Here is a 19,472-nt window from a genome sequence, read left to right as displayed (position 1 = left end):
CAAGGGAGAGGACCTGTGAGGAAGATCAGAATGGGAATTACAGAGAAAGGCTAACAGCTCCAGTGCTGGACGCTGTTACGCCACAATGAAGGTGTAAATCAAGTCAGAGCTTCAGAAGTCACCCAGAACTGACCTGCAGATGTAGTGCTGCAAGTCATGGTTTAACATCAGACTTGGTAGAGTTGAACAGAACGACATTAAAGGTCTTTTCCAACCAAAACAATTCTATGATTCCATGTCTACCTGACTTCAGTCTAGGGAGTGAAAGGGTCAGCTGCCTTCTGACCCAGCATGGGTTGATTCTACGTTGATTGGACAGGGCTGGGTGATAGGTTGGACTGGATGACCCTGCAGATCTCTTCCAGCCTGGTTGATTCTACGATTTTCACAGGCATTTCAACACCCCCCTGCCTTGACCCAAGCTCTGAATATCCAGCTATAGCAAGTGAGACAAACTTCCTCAATGCTCACTCCTACACTATCCAGTTCAGAACCCTCAAGAAGAAAAGGAAGGATGGGAGATTCCCAGCACTGCCTGTCCTTAGGTTGGTTGTTAGGATGATTCTCAAAGCATACAAGAGAAGGCAGTAACCTTGTAGTGGGTTGAGGCAGCGCCCCAAATATCGCTTATCTCCCTGGTGAACAGTAGCAGAGGAGCCTGAAATCCAGGCTGCAAAGCACAGGACTCATTGTTACCCACTTTTGGATTAACACCTAAGCAGATTTTTGTCCACAACGTGATTACAAAACACTTTCAAAGACTAAAGGCCCAGAAATTCCTGTCAGGAGGAAAAGGGACCAGCATACATAGCATTTTTCTGGGGTTTATCTCCAGGATTAGAAACCTGCATTTGTGCTTTTGCTTTATGTAAACTGATAAAAACAGCAGCTGTGAGGGAAAAGTCAACATGAGAACAGCAATCAATAATTTTGCCAACTGTGCTATTGTGAGTAGCAATTCCTCATCATCCCAACTAGGCTTTTTCTAAGCACACAGTTGTATTAATACAAAGCTACTCAGCTGTAAGAATTGGTAAGGATTAAGAATATGAAGAAATACAGTCAGTTCATTAGCACAAAAGGTCTTCCTATACCACACTGTCTCAGAACAAAATCATCTCCCAACAGGATATTTGCCTTACACTACAAGATTTTCAATGATACAGACTTACTGAGCCCAGACTAGCTGTAAGTCTCTCCTAAGTCTCTTGCCTCCTTACAATGATGTTTTACTGCACAGAAGCATTCACAATGTGCTACTTTACGGTTCAACAGAGAAGCAAAACATCCTCACATGCACACACCTCAGCACCGTTTCCTTGCTGCAGCTGATGCACAAATGTAACCTTGCTCAAAATTCACACCCATCAATCAAAACTTCTGATGCTTCCAGTTACTCATAACTCCCATGCCAGTCATCTTAGGCAGCTCATCAGCAAGAAATGCCACGTATCTGCCCTCACCGGTCACACCCTTGACAGTGTCACCACCTGAGCCTCTCAAAACCATCACTCACTCAGACAATGTAAATCTGGTTCCCTGTAAAACACTACTCCTGAACCCATATAGACTCCAAGCCTACACACAGCTCCACTCATTTCAACAGGATTGCACACAGAGGTGACATAATGCATCTGCCACAGCAGAGCTACCGCTCAGTATTTCCATTAAGAACTTTCCCCAATTCCTGAACAAGCCCATACTCTCCTTTTCCCGGGGCATCCAGCAAGCATCACATTCATACAACATCACAGAAACATTCAGGTTGGAAAATTCTCTCAGGATCAGCAAGTCCAACCCATATCCTTACTCTGCAAGGTGCACCCTAAACCATATGCCCAAGCATCACATCCAAATGACTTTTAAACACATCCAGGGTTGGTAACATGACCACCTCCCCGGGCAGCCCATTCCAATGCCAGTCACTCTCTCTGCCAACAACTTCCTCCTAACATCCAGCCTAGGCCTCACCTGGCACAACTTCACACGCTGTCCACTTCTGTTGCTGTTTGCCTGGCAGAAAAGACCAACCCCACCTGGCTGCAGCCTCCCTTCAAGTAGTTGTAGACAGCAATGAGCTCAGTCCTGAGCCTCCTCTTCTGCAGGCTGCACATCCCCAGCTCCCTCAGCCTCTCCTCACAGGCCTGTGCTCCAGGCCCCTCACCAGATTTGTTGCCCTCCTCTGGACATCTTCTAGTACTGCAACATCTCTCTTGAATTGTGGGGCCCAGAACTGGACACAGGACTCAAGGTGTGGCCTGACCAGTTTTGAGTACAAGGGAAGAATAACCTCCCTTGTCCTGCTGGCCACACTGTTCGTGATCCAGGCCAGGATGCCATTGGCTCTCTTGGCCACCTGGGCACACTGCTGGCTCCTGTTCAGCTGCAATCTACCAGCACCCCCAGGTCCCTTTCTTCCTGGCTGCTCTCAGCCACTCAGTCCCCAAAGTCTTTGTTTCAGAATAAGCACTATATGGCATAGTCTTCATGTAATGTGGTGCAGGGTACTGTATAGCAGTTTTTCTCTTTAAAGTAGAAGAAAAGAGTTTTCTTAGGCAAATAAAGTAATTTAAAAAATCTGATCCTGCAGTCCTGGCAGGAAAAACATTCACAGGCATCAAAGAGATGTTATGCCTAAGGTTTGCTGGATTGAGCTGCAGTGGAAGATGTGTGTCCCTGCCACAGTGTTACTGCAATTGAGAAGTAAGAATTCCAGATTTTCTTCTTTCTGCTCCAGCTTTCCATAGTTTTACCTTTTCCATAAACCCTCCTGCATGCAGCTGCAGTGCTTTTCTCCCAGGCTGCATGCTCTGAAGCTGGACAAGCAGTCTCTCTTCAAGGCCCTCCCTCAACTCCACTTTACCACCTGCTGCTAAATAGCTTGGGAAGGTGGAGGAGTAAGCTATTCTATCAGACATAGCCAGTCAATATCTCTAGTTTAAGAACTCTCTGCTGGAGCTGCATCAAAACAAGAGTGACCAGCAGATCAAGGTCTCTGCTCTGCTGAGACACCCTATCTAGAGTCCTGTGCCCAGCAATGGTGCTCCTGACATCAGACAAACATTGACCTGCTTGAATAATCCAGAGGAAGGCCATCAAGGTAACCAGGGAAGTAGAGAACCTACCCCATGAGGACAGACATACAGAATTGGAGACGTTCAATCTTTAGGAGAGAAGGCTCTGGGAAGACCTTATAGCAGCCTTCCAGTACCTGAACTGGCCCTACAAGAAAGATGGGGAAGAACTTTGTACAAGGTTTTGCAGAGATAGGATGAGGGGTAACAGTTTTAAACTGATAGAGGGGAGATTTAGATGAGATGTAAGAAATAGGTCTGTTTTTAGTGAAGGTGGTGAGATGCTGAAACAGGTTGCCCAGAGAACTGGTGGATGCCCCCTCCCTGGAAATGTTCCAAGCCAGTCTGGATGGCACTTAGAGCAATCTGGTCTAGTGGAAGGCATCTCTGCCCATGGGAGATGGGATGGAACTAGGTAATTTTTAAGGCCCCTTCCAAACCAATCAATTCTATGATTCTTTTTTTACTGGTATGCAGAATCTGCATAGGTAGAATGCAGGGAAGATATTTCCCCAGAATATATTCCTACCTCTACCACCAGCCCCTAAAGAAAATTAAGCAAACAACCACAGGCAAGTGATCACTCTAGATGGAGAGACCCTATGTCTATTTAGCCATATGAATATTTCTGTTCCTCTCCTTCACAGAGTATAAAAATTCAACTCCTCTGACAAGCAGGTAAGGCAGCTCTTCCTTTGCATCGCACACTGCAGAGGTGGAAAGTCCACATTCAGCTCTTGGTTGTGGTTTGCATTATCAATGCATTAAAGATGCTGAATATCACCGACAGTATCAGAGCCAGAGCACCTCACCGCTTGACTAAACTAATGACAGACAGAGTATTTTCCTGCCCTCATCACTGTATTATCAGTCCAGTCTGTGTTGCTTAATGCACTGTTAAATACTCTGTGCTATTTATTTTCTTGGAACAGAACTTCCTTCTCTTCCTGCTTTGGATTACAGCCCATTCTGCATCATGCACTGTCTGATAAATTGTTATTTAACCAATCATGTGGAAGGGATGAAGGTGAGGGGAGAGGGGGGAAGTAGGAAAGGGACCACACACTGACATGCAGGAAAGGCACTGCAGCACACTGCCCAGGGAGGTGGTGGAGTCACCATCGCTGGAGGTGTTCCAAAAACATGTAGACATGGCACTTTGGGACTTAGTTTAGTGGGAATGGTGATGTTGGGTTGATGGTTGGACTTGATGATGTCAGATGTATTTTCTAAGCTTAGTGATACTGTGACATAGGCTGTAAGTTATGGACAACTTGTGAGTGCTCTCCCATTATTTATTTTTAGATTGGCATATTAATGCCTATGGGAATCATAGAATCAGTCAGAGTTGGAAGGGACCACAAGGATCATCTAGTTCCAACCCTTCTGCCATGGCCAGGGACACCTCACACTAGATCAGGCTGTCCAGAGCCTCATCCAGCCTGGCCTTAAACACCACCAGAGATGGGGTTCTCACCACCTCCCTGGGCAACCTGTTCCAGGGTTTCACCATCCTCATGGTGAAGAACTTCTTCCTAATATCCAGTCTGGCTCTATCCGTTTGTAGCTTGGTTCCATTCCCCCTAGTCCTAAGTAATACTAATGACATATTTTTAATATCACATTCTAATAACTGTCACACCTTAAAAAACAGAGAGAAAACTAATATCAGAGCTCAATTAAGGCAAACTTCAACTGTTCCTTAATTTTCACACACAACCCATAACAACACAGCCCATTGCTGCTGACCCAGCCAGCGCCTGGCAGAAGTAATGAAAAAGTGCCTATTCTCAACACCCAAGCCTAGAGCTTCAGATGAAAACCTACCCTGAGCCAGCCCAGGAGACAACATTCTGAGCAGTCAGTGCGACTCTGAACCTAACCCATTCATTTTCAGCCAACAGCATTATTTATTTGACTTATTACACTTTCCGAGCAAAAGTCTTATTTCATATCACTACATAAACAGAATTGATGGTAGCAATTTATTCCAGGGGCTGAAGATGTTCATTGGCAATCTAACAATGGAAGGAATTATTGCTGACAACTTTAGAAAAGCTTTTATCAAACTTTATGGGCCATTAAGCCCAACAGTGTGATTACCACTACGATATCATCACTCTCAACAGTACAGTGTTGGCCCAGAAAATCCATTTTCTAATCCTCTCTATTATAACCAAGCTGTTTACTCAGAAGTCCTATGTTTGCTATTACTGAAGTTACCTGAGTCTTTGAAACAACATTAGAGTTTAGGTCACAGGCAGGATGTTGACATACTGTAACATGTCCAGAGAAGGGTGACAAAGCTGGTGAGGGGCCTGAAACACAAACCCTATGAGGAAAGGCTGAGTGAGCTGGGGTGTGCAGCCTGGAGAAGAGGAGGCTCAGGGCAGAGCTCATTGCTGTCTACAACTACTGAAGGGAGGGGGTTGGGCTCTTCTGCCAGGCAACCAGCAACAGAACAAGGGGACAGTCTCAAGTTGTGCCAGGGGAGGTCTAGGCTGGATGTTAGGAGGAAGTTCTTGCCAGAGAGAGTGATTGGCATTGGAATGGGCTGCCCAGGGAGGTGAAGGAGTCACTGTCCCTGGAGGTGTTGAAGCAAAGCCTGGATGAGGCACTTAGTGCCATGGTCTAGTTGAATAGCTAGGGCTGGGTGCTAGGTTGGACTGAATGAGCTTGTAGGTCTCTTCCAACCTGGTTGATACTATCATTCAAATGATAGCACACCAAAGCAGGAGAGAGTAGTCCCAGACCCTTCTGAGTGCCCATAACCAATTCAGATTTTGTCTTCATATGATTTTTTCTCTTCTGTGATAGCCCCAGTCAGAGTAGTTCCAAAAAAAGTCTTGAATTTGTGTGGAAACTCTCAAATTCCAGTGGAGTGTAAGAGACAATATACCATGGCCAGAGTTCCTGAGAAATGGTGGCTTGAATATTTCAGCATCACCCTGACTCTGCTTCCCTTTTCCTCCTTTTATTTGGTTAGAAAATATAAGCAACATTAGATTCCTTATTTTTCACCATAAAAATGTCTGTAGATTAAACTATTCTGAGCCAGTCTGTGACTACGTATTGAAAGGGAAACTCACCTGTGATAATTCCTTTCCTGACTAGAAGTCTGACCCTGAAGCCATCAGAACAAGTTGGATACAGGACAGCAGACAGGCTAGTGAAACTTGGAATTCTCTCCTCTGACAACATCTATTGATATTCTTGATTGTGGTTCCTGTCCTTCCCTTTATGGTTGTTGTTTGGAAGCAATTAATAGGAATTGAATGTCCTAAATGATGACATAGGCAGTCAGATGTTAGCTAACCATGTAAGCCTACATGTGTTAACTCCATGGCACACAGAGGCAGCTCTGGGAAACGGACAGTAAAGCTGAAAAAGAATTGAACATTTCTCTCCAGAACCTCAAATAATTCACTTCTTGACCCCAGCTTGGCACTGGCCCTTTCCATGACCTATGGGATCAGAAATTAATTTAGTTGGTAGCAACTAAGGACCAGACACAAAAGAAACAGAGAAGGTGTTAATTAGCTACTTTTACTCTTAATTCACTGAACACCATGTGCAAAGCAGGCTGCTGATGTTCAAATCAAGATGACCCCCATTTAGAAAAAGGGCCTGCTGTTCTTTTTTTTTCATTGTTTATGCATCTGAACAATCTTTTAAGTGTCAGGGAGAATTATCTACATGTACTGATTGGGGAGCATCTTCCACACTGATGAACACGGACTTCCATGGACAGCTGTGATAAAGCGATGCTGCCGAGGGGATCTGCCTCATTAAGGAGGGAAAGGCACAACAAGAGCAGCTCTGAAATAACCAAATCATTAACAAGAGCACCTTAGCGAGCTTATTAGGTAGGAAACAGGCCAACATCACCATTGCTCAACACTGACTTACTTTTTGAAGACCAGATGGAAATAAGAGAGCACTTAAATGAGAAACCTTTTTAAACCCAAAGAGAGAAAAATCAGACTGATTCACTAATTTAACATGTGGCCTAACACAGATGTTTTAAGAAATGAACAGATCCTATCAGATAATTGAAGATACCCAAGTTTTGACTGCAGACATCCTCATTGCAAGTGATCAAATTCAAGATGCAAGAGATCACTTTTCCCCCCCCTTTTATGCCAAATTTAAACTGCTGCAACTCAACTACTTATCCCACATTACAGGTAGGCAGAAGCTGAGCATACAAGGTAAACATGACTTGCACATTTCCCTTTTCCAGATGTGAAACACACTACTTTGGATCAAGATGATGTTGGAAGTCTCTTCCAACCTGGTTGATTCTATGATTCTAAGACAAGCGACAAAATAACACTAGGAAAGAAAGAGCCAAGAAGATCTTTTCTTCCTCATCTTCCACACCAAGTGACAATGCTCTTGTCACAAGTCCAAACCCAACAGCAGAAGCTGTAGGTGAACCATGAAGCACATCTCCTTGGAAACACCAGGGATACATGTAATCCAGAAGCATGTGTGAGAAAAGCAGTTCTCTGCATCTCTGGTTATTCCACACCTATTGAAGATGAAGGCTCAGGAAGAATGAAGGAAAGCCAAGACTGTAGCAAACTGCAAAGGTTTGGAAGCATCTGCTTGGAGAATTCCCTGCTACAATTAAGGGAAATGGAGGTGCACTTGGCAGGATGACTCCTTTTCCCTGCTTTTGGAAAACTAATGAGAAAACCTAAGTGCTGAAGAGACACAACACAATGCCACCTGCACAAAACAAACACAGAGCTCATTTGATTGCAAGCTTTGGTTAAGTGGCTTGTGTTGAAATGCTACCTAGCATTCCAAGTGCAACCCCACTTAATCATATCTATTGAAAACCACATAATAAATAAGATTAAATATGCAGCATGCCATCCTAATTGCAGAGGTTGTCTCATTTACTAGAAGTCATTTATTTATTCAAATGACTTGGACTACGTGATTCAATCTGAATCATGGGAACCAGTTCCTGATTTGTGCAAACAGCCCCACACTACTTTCCTAAAGGCATTGTTGAAATAACTGACCCAACTGCTAGAACAAGCTTCCTCCTTGAACCTTGCCTCCTTCCTTCATCTTGCCTCTCAAGTGAGCTTCAGAAAGCACAACTGTTACTAGAAAAGAGGCTTACTACCTCAGATAGGAGTCAAATCCACAAACACACATCTAAATTCAGAGGAGGTGAACACATACCCCCAGACAGACGCAGCTATAATCTGTTTGGTTTTCTTGGTGGTGCTTTGTTGTGTAAGTTAGACCTTGCAAACCTGAAAATTGTCATTGCAACTCTGCTGTAGCTATGTAGAAAGCATCATAGAATCAACCAGGTTGGAAGAGACTTCCAAGATCATCCAGCCCAACCTAGCACCCAGCCCATAACAATCAACTAGACCATGGCACTAAGTGCCTCAGCCAGGCTTTGCTTGAACATCTCCAGGGATGGTGACTCCACCACCTCCCTGGGCAGCCCATTCCAATGCCAATCACTCTCTCTGCCAACAACTTCCTCCTAACATCCAGACCAGACCTCCCCCAGCACAACTTGAGACTGTGTCCCCTTGTTCTATTGCTTCTGACCTTACATCTGTTTACCCCCAGCCTTGACTTACAGCTACTGTGTCACACAGCTGTTATTTCAGGAGGTGCCAGAGCTTCTCCTGGGGCGCTGGAACAAGGGGCCAGGCATGCTGAGCCTTACCGCAGGGAGAGAGGGGAATGAGCACCTTACAATCACAAGAAGCCAAGCCAGATGCGTGCCACCATAGGTAACCTCATCCCGAGCTGCTACCGGCCTCCATCACGAGGCACATCCTCAGGGAAGGACATGAAGGAAGGCCTTCAGGAAAGAGGAATAGCAATGCTCTGTGAGATACATGGTTTCAAAGCTTATGAATAAGGCCCTGAGTAGGATGTTAGCTACCTTCAACTCCAGGCTGTGTTTAACACTGGCTTGGGGATGGCAGTGATGGGCCAAATTCCTAGCAAGCAGCTTCACTAGTGGCCAGCTGTGTAGCTCCAGGCAACCATTCAAAGCTGCTGTGGCTCCAACAGGTAAAATAATACTTCTCCCTACCTAGGAGATGTGCTGCGCAAACTCACAATGCCCCAGTGCCAAGAGCAGCTGATTTGCAGGGCTCTTATGGTTGTCCTCATATTTACTGCTGCATCTGGTGATGGGGAGGCAGGGATTATGCCACTGTGTTCTGACTACCAATATCTTCATATTTACTGCTGGATCTGGTGACAGGAAGGCAGGGATTATGCCCCTGTGTTCTGATTACCAAGTACACACAAAACTGTTCCCACAAAGTGATAATTTTCTTCTCATAAAAGCCAGAGCTAAAATACTACTATCCTGTCAGCAAGACAGCTGGTTTATATCCTCCCCTCCTTCCTTCCACATCTTCCCTGGAAAACATCCTGCCTGACATGGTCCCCGCCAACTCACCCAGACTCACTGGCCCCCACATTCCAGTAGGAGCCATCTACCCTGGCAGAATGGATCTGGAAAAATCATCTATGCTGGTTCCATGTATTTAAATTATTATTTCCCCCTGTATGAGATGGAAGGGGCTGGCAAACCCACTGCTTTTCCAGACAGCCAGTGAGTACACCCAGGGGGCTACTCACCCTTCATGGGAGACCTCTGCAGGGTAAAAGCCATGGAGTGGTAACCACTAGATGCAGCAAAAGGCTTTTAACCCACACAGAGCATAGTTGGCCCTTGGGGCATTGCTACTGCTTAGCAGCTTTCACCCCCCCTGCCCAAAGCCCCAGCCTGCCTGCTTCTGCACCTCCAAGCCAGGAAGGTTACAAGCCTCCAGTTCCCCCTCCAGCCAGAGGTTAGCAAGGGTATGGTGAAGGCACCAAGCAGAGAGGGGCCACAGAGGTCATGGATATTAAGCTTTTTAAAAAATTACTTATGTATTCTATTTCATTACTTGAATTTTGTTTCATGTTATGCAAATGGAAAAAAGCTATCACAAACATCAGAGATTGTATTTACCCCTGTGCTCCAGGGGAGGTTTAAGTTGGATATTAGGAAAAGTATCTTTCCTGAAAGAGTGGTCAGGCATAGGAACAGGCTGCTCAGGATGGTGATGCAGTCACTGTCCCTGCAGATGTTCAAGAAATGTGTGGATGTGGCACTTGGGGACACGGTTTAAGGGACATGGTGATCCTAGGTTGACGGTTGGACCTGATGATCTTAGAGGTCTTTTCCAACCTTAATGATTCTATGATTCTCTACTTAAAGTTCACCCAGACTGGAGCAGAACTCTCTATGAATCATGGAATCAACCAGGTTGGAAGAGACCTCCAAGCTCATCCAGTCCAATCTAGCACCCATCCCCATCCAGTCAACTAGACCATGGCACTAAGTGCCTCATCCAGTTATGTATATATAAACAGTGGCTTACTCCACTCTCAAAAACCTGAAGTTTTTGGAGGGAGTGGGGGGGAAGAGCTGAAGTTAGTTCATTATTTGAGCTGAAGTTAGTTCATTATTTTGAGCCAAACTCTGCAAACACATCTTGGCCAAAGAAACTGAGGGGGAGGAAAGCATAAGAAAATCAAGTGGTGTTCTGGTACATTTGAAATAAACCTACAAATTTTCATTTCAAACAGCATTTCATTTTCCTTCTTACACAACTTAAAAAGAAAAGAAATGGTCTCAGGTTAAATTTAATCTCCCAGAATATCACAAAACAGGTTTGGGTTACTTTGGTTGTTGTCTGAGGGGTTTGTTCATTTTGTTGGGTTGGGTTTTTTCCCCCTTCATTTCACTAGAACTACTCTGATATATTTGCTTCAGTTAGACTGAAAGTTACTCTTTTTTCTTTTTTTCTTCCAGGGTTTGTTGCTTTGGTTGTGTTTTTTTTTTTTCCCCTCTGCAACCACTGAAACAAACAAAACCCACCCATGGTTTGATGCACTCTCCTAGTAGAACATGCATGCGAACACGTAGATGTTTGCTTTCATGTACGCAGATGTGCTGGGCAGGAGAAGGCACGTTGGCAGGAGGAGCAACCTTGCATCTGCCTTGCATGGTTATGTCAACAGGCAAAACTCACTCTGCATTAAAACTTCAAGCCAAAAGCTCACACACCTTTACAAGGCTGCATAAAAGCCAGTGCTGCTCTCTCTCAGGAATGGCTTCTGCTCTTCAAAAAACCCAAACCACCCCACAACAACCACCCATCACTTTTTAGAGGTGCAGAGTGGTAGCACATGGAGTTCTTAGCAAAACAGACAACCCACACACAGGCTCATCTTTTCACTCTGCTCACCAGGAAGTTTTGCTGTTCAAACACAGTCTCACAAGCGAGTTTCTTGCTCTTCCCTGCGAGCAGCCCTTAAGAACATTATTAAGCATGGAGAGAACAAGACCCAAACCTACACGTCCTCCCTATAAGACAAGCTATGGAGGCATGCCATAGCTCTCAGTAAATAATCTTGCTTCAGCAGGAACAGACATTTATTTTGGTATAACTTCTCTGCACACAGGAGTCCATCATCTTTTTTTTCTTTCTTTCTTTCTTTCTTTCCACACTTCCTTTAGGAATGACTTCTGCTGCCCATATTCGTGCCAAATGTTCTGTAACTATTTTTGAAGGAAAATAAAATATTTTAAAAATATGCTATTACTCAATATTTTTAAGTCAGCAGAATCCAGCTCCAAAAAAAGAAGCATTGCAGTCTCACTTGCTGTAGTTGGAAGCCAAGTAAGTAATAGATCAAAAACCAGAATGGGCAGAAGCGATGCTAGATCTTGTACTGCACCTACGCTAATAAAGTGTTTCTGGAAGCAAAGTGGCACAGGAGAAGGTCAACTCAGTACATATTTAACAGGGTCAGCATGTACTGTATGGAACTGAATGATGACTTGTCAAGGGTCCACAGCAGTGGGGGCCTACCATTAACTCCTGGCAAAAAATGTTCACCCGAACACTTCTGACCCATGCTTGCCTACAGAGCACTGCTAAATCCAAGCTGCTGGCTCTCTGTGTCCTCATGCACATCACAAGCTCCCCAAAGCCAGCAGGTACAAATAGTCCTCAGGCACAGAAGACTTCTAGTAAGTTACATCCTGCAAAGCTTCCATGCCACGTTTATTACACAGATCCAGTAGACAACAACTCAAGGGTGCATTTCAGAGGTGAGGACCCATCTGCTAATCCCTCATCACTATTCCTACTATCCTGCCGTAGGCCTCAGCACCACACAGCTGCCGGTCATAGCCCTCCATTGCACCCGATTAGGACTCACAAGTGGCCAACTGTGCACAAACTTCTCCAGCTGCACTTACAGCACGAGGTATTGCCTAAGCTCACCTCGAGATGAGAACAAGGCAGGTGACTACCCTAGTAACAAGCAACAGCTGCCCCTTGAGTATTCATCAGAAGCTGCACACCTACAGCTACTCCAGAGCAAATGTGAGAAATGAAAAGCATGAACGTGCCTTTCACTGAGGAGCAAATAAACACTCTGCTGCCTTCCCTGATCACTTCCCCTTTCTCCTCAAAGCAGAAAAATCCCAGCTGGCTTGAGTGCGATTCCTGTGCCAGCAGAGCCACTGCCAACAGAACTGCATTTCCCCCAAGAGATCAGACAATTATTAAGGTTAGAAAAGACCTCTAAGATCATCAAGTGCAATCACCAACGTCATGCCCAAGGAGAGCAGTAGGGCAGAATGGGGTTTTGAGAAATGGTGCTCACACATAGAAGATGCTTATTGAAATCCACACACTTCCAAAAGAACAATCACTCTAGCTAGCAGGTCATCTTTTCACAGAATTAGACCTCACCCCCATTTTGACAAGTCTTCATTATAAAGGTTTGTCAGCCAGGTCATCCCTGCGAGTGCTCCTAATGTAGAGCAGCCAGAGGATGTTTTTGTGGGTACAGCCAGTTCTGGCTACATCAATTAAAATTCCACAAGTCAAAGCGTTTCTCCAACAGTACAACCACATTTGCATGACACAAGGAGGAACACGGGAGGTTTCGCTAGAACTTAAGGAGACTTCTCTGTTCTGAGGGTGATGGAGCACTGGAGCAGGCTGCCCAGAGACGTTGTGGAGTCTCCTCTGGAGACTTTCAAAACTCATCCGGACTCGTTCCTGTGCAATCTGACCTAGGTGTACCTGCATTAGTAAGGAGGTTGGTCTAGATGATCTCCAGAGGTCCCTTCCAACCCCTTCCATTTTATGATTACACGAGTCCCTTTGCAATACAGGCCTAACATTTGACACCAGTTCTCCCACGTGTACGTGCCAATGCTTATAAACACAACATACTGACTGCTGGCTTTGAATGCATGGTAGTTCCTCCCGAGATACTCCACTTACACATGCAGAGAGGCTGCACCCTCTGCTGCAGACATCCTGATGAAACTTGGACTAATCTAGGAGTTTCCAGCAATAGCCACGGTTTCTATGCAAAACCATTCCATGAAGGTCCTGTCATCCCTTCTAAATCAAGTAAACCTTTCACTAGGCTTGCTTCCGAAGAGCTGTTAAGCAAAGGCAGTTTGTGCCCAAGGAAGATAAGGACACCCTCTGAAGGAACTGGTTTGGCTAGTCAGCTATCTTGCTGCCAAAGCTAGCATATCCCAGTGGTTTCAGTGATACATGGATACCCAAATGCAAAAGTCAGCCCTGAGGACCATAATGGCATCGTGCGACACTCCCTGGAAGTCTCTCTCTATAAATTAACAAATAAATTACAACGGACTGCTCTGATTGTAAAGTCTCCAGGGCATTGATCTTGATTGTTCACTTATCTGCCTAGCTCTTCATATACTCCAGATGCAAGAAATAGCGCATTTGTAGCTCCTGTCACTTCAGCGTGTACTCTGCTGACCACACACATGCTGTGCTGAGAGGACAATTGTCACATTTTGCACACAGCAATTTGCAGACTGCCTGACTTCAGGACTGATGGCACTTTGCCTTCCCTGCCTCTCAGAAACTGCCCTAAAGCATGCGGGTTGCTTTTTGGTCTCAATCATCCACACGGTAAGGCACTGGAGTAAGAGCAGGTCTGCACCCCAGACTATTTCTTGTTAATTATGTTATCTCACCCAATTGCACTGTATCAATACCTACATTTCCCTATCTCTATCTGCACTTGCTACCAAGGCTGTAGATTTATTTTAGTTTCCCAACTCACAAAAGTTCAATCATTTACCAAGCAGAAAAATAAAATAAATGGGTGCAAGGACAAGATGTTAGATAAGAAACAAATATCTACATACACACACATTCCCTTCTGTCTCCACACAGAAAAATCCACTTCCACCTGTTGTAACACAGCAACAGGAACGGCAGGAGCAGGTATCAGTAACCCCAGCTCCTGTAACAGGAGCGAAGGACTCCAGGCAGGTAGGGCACACTGCCCATTCCTCAAGCAATCCCAGTGTGGGCATCTGGCTGCTCTTGGGTGTCTCCTATGCTCACTTCCAGGACAGGCACATTTCACAATGATTTCCTATAACTCGGCTCCCATGGAGCAGCAGCCAGGTTACACTTGGAGGGCCTCTGAAAAGGCACTGGATGACTGCATGTAACCGGATCAAACCCTACACAAAGATTAGTCTGCTTGTATACATCTGTTGCCAGCAAACATGGAATAACACACAGTGCAGAAACTACAGAGCAACGTAAAGGGCAGCAGCAATACATAACAGCAGCGCACACAGCCCACACGTAAACACCACACAGAAGAGTTCTACCGGGGAAGGGCTGGGCAGGGTATTAGAATAAACTCCTTCACCGAAAGAGCTCTCAAACACCGGAACAGGCTCCCCAGGGAGGCGGCTGAATCCCCATCCCTAGAGATGTTTGAAAAAGCCGCAGATGTGGTGCTGAGTGTCATACTTTAGCACCAGCCTTGACACAGTTAATGGTTGGACTCGAGGATCTTAAAGGCTTTTCCAATCAAAACGATTCGGTGATTCTGTAGGTGCACCTTTTTCATTCCAGAGAAAAATATTTCAACATCCTTAAGGAACTTAGTTTTCCTGTTTTTCGGAAAGCAGCGTAAGGCATCAGACACAGCAGGCTCCACCACAGCCAATTTCTGCAGCCACCGGCGCGCAGGCTGCCAGCACGGAGCAGCAGGCTGCCATTCTACAACGGCTGCAGCTACAGATCAAAACTAGAGATACAAACCCAATGTACAGCAACATAAAACCAGTTTGCTTGGATGTAGCACCATCACCACACGCACGCCAAAAGGGCACGGGTCAGATGCAGCCCATGTTACAGGTATCTGTTTCGGGTACCACCACACAGCCTGGCCAGGGGACATTAAATCTGGATTTGTTCTGCTGTGGTTAATGCAGGTCAACATCAGGGCAGGTAGAGAGAGACAGAGGCAGGCACTGCTCCCTGGGAGTATACCTCAGCTTCCAGCAGCACCGTTTGGTTCTGAAGCATGCACAGTTTGGGGGGTTTGTATCTTAAGCAGTGTCACGACCACACCAGTTCTCCCTCACCCATAGTGAAAGAAGTAGTTCCACAGGTTTGGGAAAAGACACAATTGTATTCGAAATCCCCATCAAGCACCAGATTCTACAGATTGATTCTGAGACTCTTCTAGCAAAATTAACATTTGCTCAGGTCTTTTTCTTTCTTTATTTTTTTTCCCTAGACCTCTCCCATTTTTAGTAATGGAACAAATAGGGTGGAAGTTTTTTGAAGTGTGATTTGAACTTCTAAAGTTCACAGGATTTGGTCTTAAAACTCAATACTTTTGGATGTATTTATTCCAGCACATTTACTTCCAAAATTACTCAGAATTCTGATGCTAAGTGCTATCACCTGTCCAAAGAGGCATGTCCTCCACATAACACTAATGATCTGTTACGAGCTTCACCTGTTGCTTCAATCCAGAAACTTCCCAGTTCTGAAATGCTGCTTCATTTTACGCACCTGTTTGATTTTCTTGCTTACCCTTAAGTGTGGGGTGGAATTAATACCAAGACACATCTATTAATGCTCCTGCAGAAACTGTTCTGCCTTAATTCCTCTCTGCTCCGGAGCCTCCAGCTCTCCTCAGAAGAACAGTTACTTGCTGACAGAACACACAGAGAATAATCTCCATTGGGTTTGTCACTTAGCTGTTGATCGTGCAGTAATCCTCAAATAACCAGCATCCTCCTCCTTAAGTTTATGAGGCACAGGATTAAACACAACAAACAGGCTATTTCTTCTCACACTTCAAATATTCTCTGGGGCATATGCACCTGAGACTGCATCTCAAACTAGACTTCTAACCGAAGCAATGCTGATGGAGTCACCTCACCATCCTGCAAAGGTGGGGGGGGGGGGGAACAGAAGACAAACCAGGAAATTGAAACCAAACCAGAACAAAAAGTAAGAAAGGAGGGAAAAAAAAAAATCAAAGAAATCGAGGAAAGGGGAAAGAAAAAAGAGAGAGAGAAGAAAAAAGGTAAAAAAAAATCTGAAAGAAACCCGGTAAAGAAAAATTGCCCGTGTTACATGAGCAACAGGTACAGACTTGATTTCTGGAACCAGAGAATCTCTCCACTTTTTAAAGGTTGTGCAACTAGTTCTTTTGGACGGGGTGTTTCTGCCTTTCAGGGTGGTTTTACTGTCCACAGTCACGAAAGAGTAACTCAAGTCGCTTTAAGCCATGCATCAGCCCTTCTAAAACCTATTAAGTCTCTTCTCCCACTTTTTTTTTTTCTGAAGCATGAAAGAAACCACCCAAATCTGCATTTTCTTTCCCCTGTCTGGCAGATTTCCAAGATAAAGAGGACTACTCTGCCTGGAACAGCAGCAGGGGCCTGTTCTCCAAACTTACAAAAAAGACAGCACCACACACAGAGAAAACATGATAGATGCAACCACCTAGAAAAGTTTTCCCACTATTTAAAACCATTTTCTCACCATAAAAAGGAGGAAATAACGAAAACAATCTCCAAGCCCCGTTCCCACGCACTGTCAGGACGGCTCCTTCGAACTGGGACAGCCGCGAATACATCGCTCCTCTTTTTGATATACATATATACACACGTATATATACATAAATACATATATGGATGAATATAGTCTTAGTTTAAGAGAACAAGAGAAGGCGACCGGGCAAAGCTCGGCCGCAGGAGTACCGGGAGGGGAGCGGCGAGAGATGTGGCGAGACCCAGCCGGGGCACAGCGCTCCACGGGGAGCAACGGGGCAAGGGGAGGAAGGGTGGGAATGAACGGGGCGGGGGGAAGGGGGGGAGCCCAAAAACCCCATGAAAGGAGAGCAGCAAGTGAGATGAGATGTGCAAAGGCTTATTCCCTTTTATTTCCTCCACCCCCACAAAAGAAAATAAGCCGAGAATCAGGAAGTCGGAGCTGCGTGATCGCTGCAATAGATTTAGGGGTTTCCCCCCGCTTTCTCCTCACTCTCTCTGTTGTGTTTTGGGGGTTTTTTTAAGGCAAGTACTCAGCACTCTTCCTCCGCCGCTCCCCACCAGCAGCCGCGGCCCCGGCTGCTGCTGTCCCGCGGGGCGCAGCCGGCAAAGCAGTGGCGGCGCTGGGACCCCCGCGCCTCTTCCCCACAGACCGGCCCGGCGCTACCCCCCCGCTCCCCAGCCCCAGTCCTTACCTTTCTTTTCCTCCACGGCGGAGCAGAAAGCGAAGCTCCCCAGCAGCAGCACCAGGACAGCGGCGAGGGGGCTGCGGCCGCCCATGCTGCGGGCTGCCGCTGCCTCGGAGAGGGGTAGGCGGTGGTGGTAGGCACGGGATGAACGAGCGGAGGTTTCCGCGAAGTCCGCTCTGCTCTGTCCTGCCCGGCTCGGCTCTCCTCCGGCGGCCGTAATCAGCTCCTCTTCGCCGCGCTACCCTGCGCGGCCCCGCGCAGCATTCTGAGGGGCGGCCGTCGAGGCTTGCGCGCACACGTGTGTGCCCCGTTGCGGGCGGGCTGCTGCCACGGCTGCTGCTGCCTTCCTCCTCTTCCTCCCGCTTCTCCGGCTGCAGGCGGCTGCGGGTGCTCAGGGGCTTCTTGCGAAGCGGCTGGAGCCGGCTGCGGGACGGGACGCACCCGGCTACGGAGCGCAGGGGCTCCCTCTGGGGACGCCAAGGAGGAGGAGGATGGGGCGGGAGCTAGGAGAAGGAGGAGAAAGAGGTGTTACCGGCCAGTGCCTCCCCGCCCAGGTGGGAGCAGGGCGAGCGCAGCACCTGCGCCGGGGCACGGGCGCCAGGTGCGAGGTTAACTGCCCCTGCTTGCGCGGGAAGGGCAGCTCGCGGCGGCGGCCTGCTCCCCTCAGGCCTCTGCCCCGCACTGCCGAGCGCATCTGCGCCGCTGCTCGCAAAAAGGCGGCGTGGCCCCGGCCCAGCCTTCCTTACCCCGGCCCCGCCACCCCGGAGGGAACAGCGGCCGGGCGGCAGCGCGGACGGTCTCCCTGAGGCGTTTTGGAGGAGAAGCCCTGTCCTGTCCTACCCCCGCCCCGGCTCTCTGCAGCCTCCCGCCGCGGGGGGAGGGCTGAGAGGACGGGGAAGGGCTGATGGAATCGTTTCGGTTGGAAAAGAGCAACTGGGCGGTTGGACCATCGAGTCCAACCTTCCTCCGACTCTGTGATAAACCACGTCTCTCAGCACCGCACATCTGCCTCCCTTAAACGCCTCCGGGGATGGGAATTCACCTCCCTGAGCTGCCTGTTGGAGTGTTACAGAACCTTTTTAGTGGAGAAGTTCCTTCTCCTCTCCGACCTAAACCTCTCATGGTACCCTGAGGCCATTTCCTCAGCGAAGCAAATCCAGAGGTTAAATTCCCTCCCACAGCAAGGTTCTGCTCCTTGTTTCTGCTCCCCCAGAATCAGCGGAGCCCATGTGGCATCTCTGCAAACAGTCCCGTTCTTGTGCAGGTCATTGTGCACCCAAAGCCCGCAAGGCCAGGTGCCCGTGCGTTCCAGCATGGCTCCTGTGCAGAGAACAGCCTTTCACACAGGGGTAACAACAGCAGCTGTGCGTGCTGCTTCTCTTCTCCTGCCACGGGAGGAAGGGCTTCTGCTCTCTGCAGTGAATTCCTTACTGAGCACACAGTAACACAAGATTCTGCGGTGTGTTCCAGGGACATCCACTAACATTAAACAAGAGCACACAAACTGAGTTCCTTTCCCCCTCAAGGTCTTTCTCCCCTAAGAGGCAAAACCAAGCACTTCAGTCAGATATGCTTAGGGCTAAACCCTCTTTTTTCAACAGGCTAGTCCTCGGTAAAGTACAATCACAGAATCAGTCAGGGTTGGAAGAGACCACAAGAATCATCTAATTCCAACCCCCCATGCCGTGGGCAGGGACACCCTACCCTAGAGCAGGCTGCACACAGCCTCAGCCAGCCTGGCCTTAAACACCTCCAGCCATGGGACCTCAACCACCTCCC

At 47.0% G+C, this 19,472-nt stretch overlaps 1 protein-coding gene across 3 annotated transcripts in view; it reads right to left on the bottom strand.

The window, feature by feature from the left end:
* The window catches only part of EGFR (epidermal growth factor receptor), a 221,087-nt gene that overhangs the window by 195,881 nt on the left and 5,734 nt on the right, over window positions 1-19,472 (bottom strand). For all 3 annotated transcript variants that reach the window (XM_064169565.1, XM_064169562.1, XM_064169564.1), the window contains exon 2: window positions 17,700-18,196. In XM_064169565.1, coding sequence (XP_064025635.1) covers window positions 17,700-17,784 — 85 coding nt within the window. In that variant the 5' untranslated portion in view covers window positions 17,785-18,196. The remainder of the gene's footprint in view (window positions 1-17,699; window positions 18,197-19,472) is intronic.

The sequence above is a fragment of the Pogoniulus pusillus genome, chromosome 32, assembly GCF_015220805.1.
Source record: "Pogoniulus pusillus isolate bPogPus1 chromosome 32, bPogPus1.pri, whole genome shotgun sequence".
NCBI classification, from domain to species: domain Eukaryota; kingdom Metazoa; phylum Chordata; class Aves; order Piciformes; family Lybiidae; genus Pogoniulus; species Pogoniulus pusillus.
This window is presented reverse-complemented; position numbering and strand designations above follow the sequence as displayed.